This window comes from Bison bison, unplaced genomic scaffold (assembly GCF_000754665.1).
Source record: "Bison bison bison isolate TAMUID 2011002044 unplaced genomic scaffold, Bison_UMD1.0 scf7180017864364, whole genome shotgun sequence".
Classification (NCBI taxonomy): domain Eukaryota; kingdom Metazoa; phylum Chordata; class Mammalia; order Artiodactyla; family Bovidae; genus Bison; species Bison bison.
The window spans coordinates 5,203,700-5,221,972 of record NW_011494936.1 but is presented as its reverse complement, the minus strand read 5'-3'; the positions used below and the strand labels follow the sequence as shown (position 1 = coordinate 5,221,972).

Below are 18,273 nucleotides of genomic sequence, written 5' to 3'. Positions count from 1 at the left end.
TCATAACTTTCCTTCCAAGGAGTAAGTATCTTTTAATTTCATGGCTGCAATCACCATCTGCAGTGATTTTGGAGCCCAAGAAATAAAGTCTGACACTGTTTCCACTGTTTCCCCATCTATTTCCCATGAAGTGGTGGGACCAAATGCCATGATCTTCATTTTCTGAATGTTGAGCTTTAAGCCAACTTTTTCACTCTCCTCTTTCACTTTCATCAGGAGGCTTTTTAGTTCCTCTTCACTTTCTGCCATAAGGGTGGTGTCATCTGCATATCTGAGGTTATTGATATTTCTCCCGGCAATCTTGTGCTTCCAGCTTGTGCTTCCTCCAGCCCAGCATTTCTCATGATGTACTCTGCATAGAAGTTAAATAAGCAGGGTAACAATATACAGCCTTGACGTACTCCTTTTCCTATTTGGAACCAGTCTGTTGTTCCATGTCCAGTTCTAACTGTTGCTTCCTGAGCTGCATACAGGTTTCTCAAGAGGCAGGTCAGGTGGTCTGGTATTCCCATCTCTTTCAGAATTTTCCACAGTTTATTGTGATCCACACAGTCAAAGGCTTTGCCATAGTCAATAAAGCAGAAATAGATGTTTTTCTGGAACTCACTTGTTTTTTCGATGATCCAGTTTTACATAAAAAGAATTCTTCTATGTATATTTTGCAACACTGTACTTTTGCTCTTCAATATTTTGAGATTCACCCATGTTGATATGTTCAGGATTGTGCTTTGTTCCTTTTCACTGCTGAATAGCATTCTATCATATAGTTACATCATTCATCCATTCCACTGTTGATGGGCATTTGGGTTGTTTCCAGCTTTATGTTACTATAAATATTGCTGCTATGAACAATATTGCTGCACATATCTCCTTGGGCCTGCATGCTAGAGTTTCTCTTAAGAATAATGCGTAGAGGTGGAACAGATGATTTAATAGTATTTGAACCTCTTTAGCTTCCTTAGATAACGCCAAACTGTTTTCCCAGTTGATTGTATTCTTGCCAGTAGTATACAAGAGTTCTGATTATTCCACTGTGTCACCAACTCCTGGACTTGTTTCTGGGCATCTTTCACCTGAGCTTGTGAACTGGAAAGGGGTCTTAATGTCCTTTTTCATGTCTAACATTCACAGTCTAGCTTCCTTTTCTCTCGCTCTTATTTCCATATTCTTCTCTGGCTATCATCAATTAAAAGACTGTAGCATCCACACCCAGTAAAAGGATGGAATGGACGTGTCATGTCTAAGTCTTAATGCTCCTCCAGTTGGGAGATGCAATTTTCTTTTTGGATGACATGGGTTAATGTTGGCTATCAAAATACCTAGCTTACAACAATTAGAAATTTAGTCCTTCAGCACCTTTTCGCCTCAGCTTACCAACAGTGGCTTAGTATAAGAAGCAACTAGTAAAAGAGGCATTTCAACGTATGTCTGGATTTGCAGGCAAGCGCTGGACTACAGGTAGAAAAATCTAAATCTTTTTCTAACACTTCCATCACTTTTCCACTGAAAGAACAAGGAAATGGTTTAGCCAGTTGCTTTGCTGTGAGTCTTACCAGAAAATTAAGAATAGCGATTGGCAAATACGACTCACCCTGTTCTTTAGCTAGCCTTTCTTGCATTTGATTTACAGTACCCTTCTTGCTGACTTGATTTTACTCACTTCCTAGTGCTTGACACAGAAACCACAGAGAACTACTTGAAAAACACTGATTTTATACAAACCAATTAGAAAACATACAGCATTTTGGAGGACATAAAATGGCTACACTATGTTATGATTTCTTAAGTGAAACAGTTTTTGCTTTGTAGTGTTTTAAGAAAAGGCACAATTTTGAAAGATGCTATTCAGGAACACTCTGAATATGTGTTTTAACTTGTTGTTTAAACTTTTTCCTTTTAAAATAGCCTCCTTAGCTGGTCTCAACTAGTCATCTTCCTCTCCAACCTACCCTTCTCTTTGTGCTTTTTCCAAAATGCAAGTCCGATCCAGTTTTATCCTTGTCTAAAAATCTCTCACTAACTCCCTGATGAATGAAGTCCAAACCCCATACACACAAAAGTAAAGCTACCCGATCTGGCCTCTGCTTCCTTCCCCAACCTGGACTTTGTCTCCTTCTTTCTTAATTAGAATCCTGAAAAACAAAGCAAAACACCTTATAGTTCCCCAAACACACCTTACTATTTTGTCAGCCAATAATTCCCATGGGATTCCCTCTGCTTTTCATATCAGGCCCTTCTTCCTCCTCCAAAGGCCTGGAAAATCCCCATTTGCCTTTCAGAGCTAAACACCAGTATCACCTCTAGGAAGCCCTTCTCCCAGAATTCCTCTTTTGCATCTCTATGTACAGCTCCCATTGCAGGCACCCCACTGGGGTTTCATTTGCCTTTCTCCCCTATTGACATGGAGCTCCTTGAGAACAGGAATGATATCTGATTTATGTTTGTAGCAAGCCCCTTAGCACAGTTCCTAGCACCCAGTAAATTTCAGTGAATTAGAATTAAAATCAAGTTGGCCCCTACGTTACGCCCACACCCCTCTCACTACTGTGTGTATTCAAAGACTACAGTTCTCAAGGAATGTAGTAGTGGCTCACCACTTGTACACACGAGAATTTCTTCTAGGAAATAGACTAGACATGCTGAGATAATGAATAGTTCAAAACAATTCCCATCAAGCGAAAGGATGCATTGTTTATGTCCCCTGAAGACTGTTTCCTTTCTGTGTTACATAAAAGAAAAAGGGAGAAATATTCTAGGAAACAAAAATTTATGGAAGGAATTGTAGAAGTTTCATTATCTCAGTAGCTGACTAGTGAGTGTGTCCTCTCCAAAATAAATTGAACTCTCGGTATTTGATGATATTTTTCCCTTTTCTTAAAACACACACACATACACACACACACACACACACACAGCTTGCTTCCTAAAAACAAAGGAAATAATAAACAATAGCAACTCCCAATTTTACTCTGATTATTTGCCAAGAGTCAGTTTAGTTCATGTGATTCTATTTCATCAGAGAGGACTGATTAGCATAAAAAGAATGCTTCTAAATTAAGCTACCCAAATATGCACTTAGTTAATACTCAGGGAGCTAATTTATTGTATTATTTAAAATATAAATTGGATAGCAGATCTATTTGCTGAGGTACAACAGCTAAGCAATGATGCATAATTTTCTCTTAGCTGCTGAGTTGTTTTTTTTTAATAACCTATTGAAATTTAACAGAGAACCATTTCATTATGGAAAGTGAATAAATACTAAGAAGGCTAACATTTAAACTATTATCCACACATGGAGAATGGGTTTTAAAAATTAATGATATTTGAGGAACAAAGACGGAATTTGGGTTTGCTTTTCAAACAGTAACTTTTTGTTGTTTTAATTTGAAGTGTAACCAGATTTACTTATCTGGTTGCTTATCAAAATCAAGTTGCTTATGGGAATATTAAATGGAGCCAACATGGTACAGTGTGGAGTGGGTAGAGAAATGAAGGAACAAAGTAAGGTTGTGTTGTGAAATTGCTGCATTGTCAGCTGGACTAAGAGCACTATTTTTGCCTGCACTCTTTGGTTTATCAGTAAAGACAGTGTAGATTGGAAGCAGACAAATATTAATATTCTTCTTCTTGTTCAGTTGCTAAGTCATGTCCAACTCTTTTTGCAACCTCATAGACTGTGGCCCACCAGGTTCCTCTGTCCATGGGATTCCCCAGGTAGGAATACTGGAGTGGGTTGCCATTTCCTTTTCCAAAGGATCTTCCCAACCCAGGGATCGAACCCACATCTCCTGTATTAGCAGACAGATTCTTTACCACTGGGCTACCAGGGAAGTCCATTAATATTCCTACCTTCTTGCAAATATTTGAAACCCAGCCCATCTGATATCCTGAGCCAAGGTTTCAGAGATTTGGGCCTTATAATTTACCCATTTGAATGAATATTTCTTCTGTTTTGGGAAAGAGGAAGAATGGCCTAACATTTCATGTTTCCCCAGGAGAGTCAAAGTGTCAGAGAACCAGTGGTCTGAGGTAAACTAGCTTGGAAAGGAAGGGAGTCTCGGATCTCTAGTGCTTGCTGATTTCCATGGTGTAAGTTGTCCCACCATGGCTGATTTCAGGGTACCAACATGATGTCACCGAATGTGGAGTAGATCAGCAATGTGCTTATTAATCCAGTCTCCTGAACCAGTGGAAAAGAACTTCAGCGCACTACTGCTGGAGCCAACCTGCACTGCTGTTTGCAGGAAGCCAAATTTTGGCAAGTTGGCTGGCCCTTGTTTCCATGTTACCCAGCAGACAGTGAGTCAGGATCTAAGTCTTCACACCACTCCTGGCAGAGAGCATTTGCTGCTCTAACCTCTGCCCTCTCCTCCACTCTCAGTCTCTCCTCCAAAAGAAAACTACAAACTGTAGCTTATAAAGTTAGATATTGAGTAAGGTAATTAATGAACTGGATTGTGCTTTTTATTCCCTTATGGATATCAAGTATAAAAATTGGACATGAAGGAAGTAAAATTTTGGTTACTTTTTAACTGCATTAAATCCTGTGTTATAAAGTGTGTTCTTAAAAGGCAAAAAAGACAGTGGCTTTTTGCCATTCTGCTGAGACAAGTAAGGTCTTGCTTGCTTGACGTTTCTGTGTGGAGAGAAAAGGGTGTTTGGCATTGCATGTGGTGAAAGCGGGTGCAGGGAAAGAATGGGATGGATCCTGGTGTTGGCAGGCTTAAGGGACACAGTTTGCTCTAGACAGGTAAGCATATTGACAAAGGTTTGATTTCTTATTTAAGTTGCTTTCTTACTTTAATTGGGACCTTCTTTCCCATGGAAGGAAGGATTTATAGCATGGAAATAAAAGAAGCCTGGAAGAGAAACATATCCCTTCCTAAAGAAAATATTGTGATCTATCTTTCTGAAAAAGTATAGTAATGAAGTTTACAGTTCTTAGTAACTTCTAATCTTTCTCTGCTCTTAAAAGGAAAACATACTCCTTTGACTATAAAAATTCAGATAATGATAGTATGATGACCTTTGGTTGAGTGCTTATTATTTGCCTATATGCTACGTGGTACGAGCTTAATATGCATCTGTGAACTGAGTGCCATGGGATATTTTATATGCATTGTTTCTCTGAATTTTCACAGAAAGTTTACTTTTGTTAGGGTGACTAACCAACCATTCAGTCATTTCACTAAATGACTAAATTCAGTCATTTCACTAGTCATTTCACTGGATTTCAGCATTAGCACTAAAGGTTCTATGCTCCTAATAACTTCTCAGTCCTAGGTAAACTGAGACAACCGGTCACCTTAATTCCTATCTCCATTTTACAGATGGGAAAATAAGGATAGTTAAGTCATTGTGCCCAAGTCACAGAGCTAGGCTCAAACCTAGATCTGCTGACTCATGATTCTATGACATTAAGTTTTTATTGTTGTTCTTAATGGTGGCTTTGGTTTGGCACATGCTATTAATGTGTCATAATGAAAAGTGGAAATCCTAAATTATGATTTTGTTTCAAGTGATTAAGTTAGATGGTGAACCTGGAGAGCACCTTGGAACTGTAAGGTAGCACCAGTTATGTATTGACTACTCTAGAAATGCTGCTGCTGCTGTGGCTACATTTAGGTCAGCTAAAGCACCTTTTTGGGAGAAGGCAATGGCACCCCACTCCAGTACTCTTGCCTGGAAAATCCCATGGACGGAGGAGCCTGGTAGGCTGCAGTCCATGGGGTCGCTAAGAGTCTGATACGACTGTGCGCCTTCACTTTCACTTTTCACTTTCATGCATTGGGGGAGGAACTGGCAACCCACTCCAGTGTTCTTGCCTGGAGAATCCCAGGGACGGCGGGGCCTGGTGGGCTGCCGTCTATGGGGTCGCACAGAGTCGGACACGACTAAAGCGACTTAGCAGCAGCAGCAAAGCACCTTTTTGCCCCAATAATCATTTGCTATGGTAGAAGTTACAGTGGTGAATGTGAAGGAGTCTTCCCAGAGTGTTGTGGAAGCAACACTGAGCCTTGATCTTGGCTTTTTTTCTTTTATTGAAAGTGATTTGCCTCACTCTTTTGTTATGAGGTGGCTGCTAACAAGCTTTGGCTTATTTTTTATTCTTATTCCCAAGTATCTTTTCTTTTTAGTATACATTTTATTTGAATGCCTATTTATTTAATTTATACTCAGGGTTCATGTCTGAAAGTGAAAAGGTAAGCATTTGTAACAGTGGAATGGAATAAAAATAATAAAAGAACTTTAATGTAAGTCAAAAACAAACAAGATGATCTTGAGTGTCTCTATCAATCTGTAGTAGAAAACAAGAACTAGAAATCTGTCTCTTTAAAATAAATAAATAAATAAATAAATTTTAAAAAATAATAATTCTCTGTATAACTTGAGCTTACTGAATCCTTAATTTTAAGGTATTTATTAGAATAAATTCCTTTAAAATGAAAAAAAATGATGAAGTGCTGATGAGAAATGGCAGAAGGACTTTGTGGCTGTGGATGAAATCTTAAATTTTGATTTTTGGAACCGATTGGGAGAAGGTAGGTAAGACTTAAATCAAGACACCCAAGCTCCAGCCTGACACTGTCACTCACAAGCTGTATGGCCTGAAGTCAGGCACCAGAACCTCCTCTGTGAATTGGAGGAGGAGAAGGAAACTAATCTGGATGAACTCTCAGATTCTCACGCTCTACTGCATGAAGTGGTGAGGGTGATGTTAGCCACTTGCCTCATGGTGATGTCAGGAAGATGTGTTCTAAAGCCAGGGTTGGCCACTTTGCCTCTCTGCCTGTTTTTCTATGGCACACAAGCCAAATTTGGTTTTTATATCTTTTAATGTTTGAAAAAAAAAGAATATGGTTTTTGTTTCACATAACAGTTGTATGAAGTTCTAATTTCAGTGTCCGTAAATAAAGTTTTATTGGCACACAGCCACAGTCATCCAAAAAAAAAAAAAAAGAAATCTGTCCTTTTTCACCTGCCTCCTGACCTGCTTTGGCCGTGTGCCTCTTGGTTAATAACATCACTTCTTGCAAAGCTGCATGTTTCAGAAGCCTGGAATGGGAAGGATGTTCATATGTTGGGGAGCAGGGGGAGGGTTTTTCACTTAACTTTATACCTGATTAATCACTAACTTTTCAGGTTCAACCCCAACATCCCTCTTCTCTTGCCTTCTTAGCATCTCTCCTTTACATCATTTCTCACCTGAACAGCTAGTCTCCTAACTTGCCTCCTTGGCCCAGTATCATTTCCTTCAAACCAGCCCCCTCAGTGGCTATGAAGTCATCTTCCTTTAATGCAGATCTGAGCATATCACTATTCTGCTTAAAACTCTCAAAGATATCCCCAGAATAGGCAACAAAACCATAGAAACAAAAAGTAGGTTAGTGATTGTCAGAGACTGGCAGGGAGACAGGAATGGAAACTGATTGCTAATGGGTACAGGTTTCCTTTGCAGTGATGAAAATATCTGCAACTGGATAGTGGCGATGGTTGCTTAACACTGTGAATATATTAAACGCTACTGAATTGTCCACAGTAAAATGGTTAGAATGATAGTTTTATGTTATGTGTATTTTAACACACACACACAAATCCTGTATGAAAAGGTCGGTGGATCCCAGCAGCATGTCATATGGGGTTTACCTGTTCAACTGTTCCTTCTGCTTTCCTTCTAATTCTTCATAACTGGAACTCCTTTCAGATTATTGCATGTGCAATGCAGTTTCATGCCCCACTGTTTCTGAACTCAGTTTCCTGTCTTTACTGCATCTCTTTCCCACTTCCCACTCACCATTGTCTGTCCAGTGATCTGCTCCTCCTTGACCCCCCTTGAAGTCTCCCATGACATCTGTGTCAACACACCCATTGTGAATTTCCCCTTATATTTCATCTCAAAAGGCACAACTGAGAAATCTTTATTGCCAGGTCCGTGTTTCTAGTTCCATGGAGAATCATATTCTTTTCTAAAACATAAAGTGGAATGAAGCTTTAAAGTGTTTTGTATAAGCCTTTTAAAATTCATGACATCTGGAACACATGAGTTTAGCAGTTTCAGTTCTAATGTGAAAGCACCCAAAATATCCAGTTTCTGGTGATGAGACCATTTCTATCCAGGGAGCCTCAAGATTAGTCTGGTCACATTTAAATATATAATCATGGCCCTGTCACATTTTTTTACACACCTCTAAAAACTCTGGAGTGGTTTGTGTCCTTGATTTGTGAGTGGTGAGTGGCTTGGCTATTACAACAGAGTGGTTTATTTTTTCAGTACTCATAAATTCATTTTTGAGGTTAACTTCAGGAAAATGCTATAGGGAATCTGCTAGAGAACATACTTTGAGAATTTTGTGGCATGTGAAAAAGACTTTGTTCTTAAATGAGCTTTTCTTTCCAATCTTAATGACACCATTTATGATGTCATTTGGTCATTACGAATGGCAGCTCAGAATTGGATCAAGGATCAGGCAAGTCATTGAGAATAAGAATTGTTAACACCTAACCCCTGTCATCTCTTCTTCACCACTTGATTATCATGGATGTAGAAGGGTATGTGTGTGTGTGTGTGTGTGTGTGTGTGTGTGTATAAACACCAGGAGAGCAGATGATTAGAAAAAAATACACTAAGGTGAGGTCATTAGTAGATGTTACATAAATTTTTCTTTGTGTTTTCCCTTGATGTAAAAACAGAACAACCTGTCACAAAATAGGAAGTTCTTTAAATAGAGGTCCTCAAAGAGTAGTCTTTGGACCAACAGCACCAGAATTACTTTGCAATTGTTAGAAGTACAAATTCTTAGACCCTGGCTGGGACCTTCAGAACTGGGAGGTCTAGGGGTGAGAACCTAGCAATTTACTTTAACAAGCTCGGGTATTTTTATTCCCCTTTAGGTTTGAGAACAACTGTTTTAAACAACTCCCTTAAACCAAGATTTTTATGCTAATGTAGGAACACGATGTTCTAGGTTAGTTATGTTGGTTACATGAATTTTGATCTTACATTTTGAATAGAGATAATTACTCAAAGAATAATTACAACAGCTAATATTTCTCAAGAACCATCCCCGGCCAGGTACTGTGCTGGGTTCCATGGATATCATTCCTTTAATTCCTTATACAACTATCCCAGGACATAATATTTCATTCCCCGTTGTACCGCTAAGAAAACTGAAACACAGAGATGTTAAGTTGCTTACCCAAGGTCATATAGTTTGCTGCGCCTCTGGTCACGCTCCTGTGCTCCGACTCCCAAGCCCAGGCCGTGAAGCACTGTGCTAGCCCTCCATTAGCAGTAGCCCTGGTCGGGGAGGGAGGCAGGATGACCTTTAGCTCTTGAGTATTCAGTTTCTTACTGTTCTGGACGATTGCTGCCAAACTCATTTCCAGCTGAAGCAGCTGGGTTTTGTCATAAACACGACTTCATTAAGTGTCCTCAGCTGAGCTGAAGTTGCATGAAAATCGCTCATCTGATTCCTGCCAAGGCTGGAGGACTGGATGGGAAGCCACAGGAGGAGAATTCTAGCCTGGGGTCGTGGAGGGCAGCAGAAGTCTTCCTCCAGGGTCACGTGCATGGGCTCCTGTCACAGATGTGTTCACTTTTGATCTGTGACAAAGACGGGGACATGCTGGGTTTCCAAATGCAAGCTGAAACACAAATGTAAATGGGTGTTGCTGTCATAGCAGCAAGGTACAGCTGACCGCTGGTGGAGGGTAGCATGAAGCAGTTGTCTCCAAAGGCCAATGAGGGGTAAGTCCGATCTCATAGTCCTTGCTGCTGCTGCTGCTAAGTCGCTTCAGTCGTGTCCGACTCTGTGTGACCCCATAGACAGCAGACCACTAGGCTCCTCCGTCCCTGGGATTCTCCAGACAAGAACACTGGAGTGGGTTGCCATTTCTTTCTCCCTCATAGTCCTTAAATATCTCAAAAGTATGTGGAGAGGTGGGTGAAACGTTCTGTGACCAAGCCGTAAAGTTCCCTTCACAGTAAGAAATTATTGTGAAAGTACTGGAATTTGATTTAAAACACTAGTGTTTACGCCAGAAGCCAGGGTTCTAGCTACTTCCCCCACTTAACAATTGTATGACCTGGTTGTTGTTGTTGAGTCACTCGCTAAGTCATGTCTGACTCTGTGACTCCATTGTAGCCTGCCAGGCTCCTCTGTCCATGGGATTCTCCAGGCAAGAATACTGGAGTGGGTTGCCATTTCCTTCTCCAGGGGATCTTCCCGACCCAGGGATCAACCCGGCATCTCCTGCATTGCAGGCAGATTCTTTACTGTCTGAGCCACTAGGGAAGCCACCAGAGAATCCCATTGTATGTCAATTTTACACAAAATTTGGGGAGTATACTGACATCCCCATCTTACTTTGAAATGTGTCAAAAAGATAAGATGGATTAATAGATGGGCAGTGAGATGCAGCTGTAAGAAAATGAGTAAAGTGTTAATGAGAGTATCTAAATGGTGTGTATATGAAATTCTTTCAAATCTGCTATATGTTTGAAAATGTTTCATAATAAAATCTTGGAAAAAATAGAATGTTCTAATTTTTTGCTGCTCAAAAAAATTTTAGGCCTTTTAAAATTTCAGATGTCAAGGAGTTCTCTTTTGTTGTTTTAATTTTTTTGAGACTCAAAATATCTCCTTTATTACTGGTAAAGACTAAGGTAGAAGGTGTAGTTAAGGTAAAAGGTGTAGCTTAGTGTGAAGGCCAATGGACGAGCTTACTGAACGGTAGAATTAGGTACATTTCTCTACCTGGTTGCAACCAGAGCTGGTCTGGGGTAGGTCTCCCAACCTCAGGGCCCTAACAAGGTAAGAGTTACAGCACAGCATGGAGAAGCAGACAGCTCCCTCCTAAGAAGAGACAAGGAAGGATTTTCCAGTTTCATACACATGCAAGATGGATACAATTTGGTGTAAAATCAAATAACTACACAATTTTAAAACTTTCTTACCTTAAGGTACCTATTTATTAATGCTGTCAAAAGCAGACAATCAGCATATCCAAAAGCATGAACTGATTCACTATGTTCTTTATTTCATGTACGCTTTAAGAACATTTTAATCCAAATTAAAAGTTTCCATGTATTTAGAATATCCAGTTTTCTAAATTTCAGTTTTTCTTCTTTAAGGTAATTGTTCGAGGTGGAGGCCACATTTTGCCCTATGACCAGCCTCTGCGATCTTTTGACATGATTAATCGATTCATTTTTGGAAGAGGATGGGATCCTTATTGATGGATAAGCTGCTTTCCTAAAGGAGACCATCATGGCTTTTAATCTTTGAAAAGAAAATTTTCAAGATAGAAAATGTTACATAAATAAGAAAATTATCTTTTTAAAACTGCAAAATGTTCCTCATCAATAAAAATTATCCTTAAAACAAATGAGGCTCTGTTTTGGGGGAGAGATGGTTCATTACAAAATTAACTGTAAGAAAATGTTGTGCATGAGTGAGAATTACATCATTTATCTTAACGGGTACAAAGAATGGATTCTGAGACACCAATTCAGATAGAAATGGATAAATAAATGGGATGTTGGGGCCTTGAATAAGAATTTTAAATTCCTTCTCTAATGATGTGAAAAGTGCAATAAATGAATAGAGTTGTAACCATCTTGTTCTGTAAATAACAGAAAAGTTTATCATACCATGTATCTGAAGGTGTTGCGTAAATATTAGATAAGGACATCTGAATTATCATTCCAAATGAATAGATGAACTTATAATAGTGGTGAGGAAGAGACTTCAGAATGTAGAAAGTCTTAGCAAGAAAGGTGGCTTGCAATTCTTTGAACTAAAAATCTTATATGTAAAAGAAATAATGTATCTGTATCTACTTATTGATGATAAGCAGAGAATCTTATTCAGAGAACATACTAAATCTTTGCCTATTCTTTCTTTGTTCTCTTTCTTTTTTTTTTGTAGTTCATAGGTTTAAGTATGCACATTTATCAAACAGCCTGCAGGCCATATTAGTTATGAGCTGTTTTTACTTTGAGTTTTAAATTCTGTGCTTCTTTAGCCAAATAAAGAATAACATAATTTTGTATAATTGTTGGAATATAAAAAAAAATGAGATCCTCTTGCATCAAAATACATTTATAAATATGCATACGTTAGTAACTTTCCAACTAAAATACCACATCTCGGCACATCTTTCCTATTTATGCATTTATACACCACATGCTCACATCTCTAATTCCACAGCACATTTGCCTTTTTCCACATCATTTCCCCCTCTATTACCCATCTATGAATTGGCTCACTAGGGAACTTAAATTTTAAAAAGTCAAAGCCTGTTCTCGCTGCAAATATTTTATTGAGTTCTTTTAATATCTCATTTCATTCAGGATTGAGATTTTCCTTTTTTAAATATACATGTTGTTCATTGTGCCCAAATACAATAAGACCTCAAATGGAACATTCTCATCAAAAGCAAATTTTTATTATTGCAGAGAATAATCTGGAGGAAGTGTGCACAAAGTTTTGCATATAGCGCCACCAGCAAGTTAAAGTCGTTGCATTTGGTCCCAATAACATGTGATGGAAAGGGCAACAACTGGGTATGAGAGACCTAGAATCTCGTTCCAGGTGTATTACACGTGCAATGGATGTTTGGATAAGTTACCTCACTATACTAGCCTCCCAAAGTCTCAAAGAAAGTAGCCAGAAGAGATTTCCGAGGTTCCTCCCAGCTCAGGTATTGTCAAAGTGACTATTTCACCAAGGAAGCCTCATTATTAGTGGGTTCCATATTTGCATCACCTACTAATTAAAATGGATCTGAATCCTCAAATCAATACTTGCTCACTTTGTGGTCATGCATGAGTATGTGCAGAGTGATGAAAAATTTGAGTTACCCAATCTGCACATTCTCAGCGGAGGGCAAATGAGGCGACACAGCCTTCTTGTTTCAGCTCTCCTGATGTAAACACATGTCCTTTTGGCAGTCTATCCAGTGCCACATTTTCTGCATCTTTGTGCTTTTTTTGTTGGTGATTATGCTATTTAAAAGGGCTCCCATGCATAGTGCTGAAGTGCCGTCTAGTGTTCTTGAGCACAAAGAAGGCTATGATGTGCCTTATGGAGAAAAGTGTGAGTTAGATTTTGTTTAGGCATGTGTTGTATGCTGTTGGCCATGAATTTAATATTATTGCAGCAACAATATATGTTAATAAGGCTTCTTTAACACACATAAAACAAGGTTACCTAATGTTTGGTTGACCCAAATGTTGTGATCAGAATCTAGTAAGAAACAAATCCTGCATTTCCTTGGAAGAGGTGTTTCAGAACTAATTCAGTGTTTAGGGAGACGTTCTAGAAAATACCTACAGTGAACAGAGAGAATGGACTGTTTTTATGGAACACTTAAGAGTAGGGATCAACACAAAATCATTGCTTAATAAATGGAAGTGGCCAGACATTGTCATTTTGACCATCTACCTGCCCCAGGCACTGGGACTGGGCCAGTGGGGACTGCTGAGAACAACTTGCCAGACCTTCCCAGAACAACCCTAGTGAAGTCCCTTGAGGATGCAGTGCTGTGGAGACTGAGTCTGGGAGGTATTTTCATTAAAAGAAGGAAGGGAGGACTTCCCTGGTGGTCCAGTGGTTAGGAATCCATGCTTCTATTGCAGCAGGTACAAGTTCCATCTTTAGGTCAGGAACTAAGATCCCACATGCCATGTGGTGTGGCAAAAAAGAAAGAAGGAAGAGAGGGAGAGTTCACAGACTAAAGAGCAAAATAAAGCTTTTTTGAATTTAATAGGAGAGAGTCCTTTGTGGAGAGAATCTCCAAGTGGGGTACACATCCTCCATGGGATACATCAATTCACTAAGGTGCCCTCCCTTAGTCCAGAAAGAGGCAGGCAGAGGGTCTCACATGACTGCGGTTACTGCAAGCAGACGACTCACAGAAAGAGAGGGAGTTGCGGTCAGGACAGGTGAGGCGTCTTCTCACGCTTCTGGGTCCAGCGCACTGCCAGTGATTGCCTGCAGGATGTTTACATGCCAAAGTTCACATGCCTGTGGGTGTTATCAATGTGGTTCACTTCATAAAAACAAAGTCTTCAAGCAGGAGGATCTTTATAACTCTTCACCATGCCATGGGGAGTGGCCACATTCTCACAAGCTGTCTCAGGGCAGTGTATTTAAAGAAACTGTAGAACTAACCTGAGAGTGGGTCCAGCATTCTTTCTTTCTTTCACAAAAAGACCAGAGTTGCAGATGATCAAGTGGCTATTGTTAACATGTCATCTAAGTGAAAGTCGCTCAGTTGTGTCCGACTCTTCGCGACCCCATGGACTACACAGTCCATGAAATTCTCCAGGCCAGAATACTGGAGTGGGTAGCCTTTCCCTTCTCTGAGGGATCTTCTCAACCCAGGAATCGAACCCAGGTCTCCTGCATTGCAGGCAGATTCTTTACCAGCTGAGCCACAAAGGAAGCCCAAGAATACTGGAGTGGGTAGCTTTTCCCTTCTCCAGGGGATCTTCTAGACTGAGGAATCGAACACAGGTCTCCTGCATTGCAGGCAGATTCTTTACCAACTGACCTATCAGGGAAGCCCCAATATCTCATTTAGCAGATTTTTTTTTAAGTAAAGTATTAATAGTATGCCCTAAGTAGAAGTGATACCTTAACACTTAGTTAGAAAGTAATTTCTTTCCAAAAGAAATTTAATCTATTGCAAGAGCATTTTGCAAGAGCATTTTGAAAACAGATGTTTGGAAATATTCCCATTTACTCTGTGTATTACCAAAAAAAAAAAAAAAAGCCCTTAACTCAGGAAAAATTTCAACAAATGTCTTTACATAAAAGATGGTATTGAAAAATGCATGTTGGGAGTTAATAAAGCTTATCTAATGAGGTATTATTTCCATTTGGATTTACATCTCTGTAATGTGTCCTTTTCAGCTCCGATGGACTTGGAAACCAAGTATCAAAATATACTGCACATATAACCAGACAGTTGAATGTTATCTCACAAAAGGATCACCCAAGATTTTCAGACATGACAAAGCATATTCAATACATTGATCCTATTAAAAATACTACTAGTAATTTTTAGAAAGCACAAATATTTTGTACTAATCAAATACAATTTATAAAAATTAAGTATTTAAATTTTCATCCTTTATCATTTTATTTTCTATTTTAATTAATATTTCATAATATAAATGTTACTAGTAATTAGTAAATTAATATTTCATAATATAAATGTTACTAGTGACATGGTTATACTTTATAAATGAGTGAATAATTACATATTTTTTGTGTGCCTTAGGAAATTTTTTAATGATAGGGGTGACAAAGCATAAAGGTTTGGAGAACACTGAGAGGACAGAAAAAGTCTAAATTTAACAGTGGCATTAAACTATGCACTGACTTTGTTAAATAAAAAAAAAAGTAGTAATATAGTATGCTTCATTTACAAGAAAGGGAGAAAGAAGGGAGAAAGGAAGAAAGGGAAATAAAATCAAACAAATAAATATGGGAGGGAGGGAGAGAGATACACACACACAGATTTTTAAAGGAATAGAGAGCACCTTCGGCTTCCCTGGTGACAAGAAGTGACTGTCTTGGCTCAGAGTCGTCAAGAACCCACCTGCCAATGCAGGAGATGTGGGTTCGATCCCTGGGTCATGAAGATCCCCTGGAGAAGGAAATGGCTACCCACTTCAGTATTCTTGCCTGGGAAATCCTATGGACAGAGGAGCCTGGCGGGCTAGAGTCCATGCGGTCACAGAGTCAGACATGACTTAGGGACTAAACAACGACAAGGGAAAGACAAATAAGAAACCAATGACAGTAGGCGAGGAAGGACTATGTATTGCTGGGCATGGGTGGGAGGGAGACAATTTTTTAAGTATATTTTTATTTTTATACCATTTTGTGCTTATGTTACTTATGTAAATATTAAGAAGCTGGCCCCAGCAATCTCAGAGAAATAACTTCTTTCTGTGTTAGCAGAACCCAGAGGATAGCCCCTGTGGACTAAACCTGCTCAGCAGAAAGCCAGAGGGAGTGTTGGGGTTCCCTGGGCAGCCTGATGGTAGAGAGGAAATGGTGCCAAAAATTCAAGAAAAGGAGGGGGACTCAAGGCTGGCCACATGTTGGCTGAGATCAGAGAAATTTAGAAGTCTGCAGAATCTTTAACTAGAAGCAATGTTAGCCCTGCCCTCCCCACTCCCACTACACAGAAAGTATGGGAGGTTTGCTTAGTGCTATAGTTGCATTGTGCTGGTGGGTTGGGGTGGGGAGTGAGTTGATTTGATCTTTGAGTTGCAAACATAAACAGGCAGAAAAGCACTTCTGTTGAAAAGGAGTCTATTGGGAGGCCCCTAAGTAGATCTGGAAGGCCTAGCCTCTACCTCTGACATTGTTACCACATGGTGAAATAGGCCTGCCCTGGAGGTTCACTTCAGCTGTAGATACCCAGTTCTGCGAAATCAGAAGTAACAATAACAGCTACCCTTTTTAAGCCTCTAACATGTACTGGATGTTCACCAAGACATCATCAGGTAGATGGTTTTCCCATTTCACAGAGGAGGTCACGGAACTTCATTATTACAAAGAGACCTGCCTGAGTTCCTACAGCCAATGGCAGAGCCAGTCCAGATTCAAACTCAGATGTCTTTCCTTAAACTCCATCCTCTCTCCATGAAGAAGGCACCCTGCCTCCTGATCCTGAAGTTCTTTCTCATCTGATGACATTGATGGGTAAGTATCAGTGGGTGACCCCACTGGGGGCTAGGGTGTATAACCAGCATTAAAAATGTGCTTCATGTTAAACATTACATACACCAGTTATTGGAAACTAGATGCTGTATCTGCTCCACCCAAGAGGAACTAGTTTAAATTTGAATCCTGCTTCTCTGGAAAGCATTAAGAGCTTTCATATAATTACTTATTTGTGTGAAAGTCTTCAGCCATCTTTTCTCATGCTGCAGAAAACATGGCAGATAGGCCAGAAACCAAAGAGAGACCCGGAGACAGACTGCTTGACTTGAGCCTTGATTTGTTTGGGAAAATTTCTGGCATTCCCTTTCTTTCTTCTTGTGAACTTGGACAAGACCCCTTCTCTTACTGCTGATGATATATGGGCCACGGCTGTGTCGATCTTTATGCCATGTAAACTGCCGGTTCTAAGCTCAGAAACCATTTTATCCCTCATGCTGAACCCTTTCAGGGTCACGCTCGTCCATGGGGCTAGCTGCAAAGATGAGTGATAGGGGCCCATTCAGCTCCATCATCACACAGGAAGTTTGTATCTGGGATGAAATACAGCTACCAGTACAGATGTGTTTACTTTTCTTGCATATGGTAATGGTTATTGCTATTATAATTCAGGAGATTTAAAAAACATCCAGAAAACAAACTTGAGAGTGATTGATTCCGCTGCCCCTCAGACACGGAGTCAGGAATTGAGAGCAGTCTGCTGTGATTTATATCCTCTCAACCCCAAGGAAAGACATCTGTTCAATCATTTTAAAGGGGTTTTTGGCAACTTCAGGAGTGTGACGTGGGCTCTCTGCATTCCCCTGGGACTCTGCAGTTGAGTAGAAGAGGCCAGGCCTCTGGTTGCTGTTCAAACTGATTTAACAGGAAAATTCATTGCATCCAGCCAGATCTTCTGGGTCAATGTTACTCTTTTTCTTAAATCTTTAATTTGAAAACTGTTCATTGTAAAAGTAAAAAACATCCCTTCACCAACCCTACACTGTACCAGTAGTGACCACTGATAATGCATCCCAGGCTAAGGGAGGGTGGCTATCTTGAACTCAGTATCACCAAGACTGCACCCAATGCAGGAAGACAACTACCTCCCCACTTCAAGAAAAACAAAACAAGATGCTGTTCTTAGAAGAAAGGAAGCTTGAACGCCAGGCAGTCAAGAGCCAAAAAATGTCTGCCATATATAGAAGTCAAAGCTCAACAGAAAGAGTAAAGTCAGCCTCAACATTTTGGCATGCAGTAGGAATGTGTGCCAGAGAAGGCAATGGCACCCCACTCCAGTATTCTTGCCTGGCAAATCCCATGGATGGAGGAGCCTGGTAGGCTGCAGTCCATAAGGTCGCTAAGAGTCAGACACGACTGAGCGACTTCACTTTCACTTTTCACTTCCATGCATTGGAGAGGGAAATGACAACCCACTCTAGTGTTTTTGCCTGGAGAATCCCAGGGACGGAGGAGCTTGGTAGGCTGCCATCTATGGGGTCGCACAGAGTCGGACACGACTGAAGTGACTTAGCTTAGCTTAGGA

At 40.0% G+C, this 18,273-nt stretch overlaps 1 protein-coding gene across 1 annotated transcript in view; it reads left to right on the top strand.

The window, feature by feature from the left end:
• The window catches only part of CPVL (carboxypeptidase, vitellogenic-like), a 105,901-nt gene extending 94,659 nt beyond the window's left edge, over positions 1–11,242 (top strand). Inside the window, exon 12 of the mRNA XM_010855410.1 lies at positions 11,138–11,242. Coding sequence (XP_010853712.1) covers positions 11,138–11,242 — 105 coding nt within the window. The remainder of the gene's footprint in view (positions 1–11,137) is intronic.
• Positions 11,243–18,273: the final 7,031 nt, after the last annotated feature.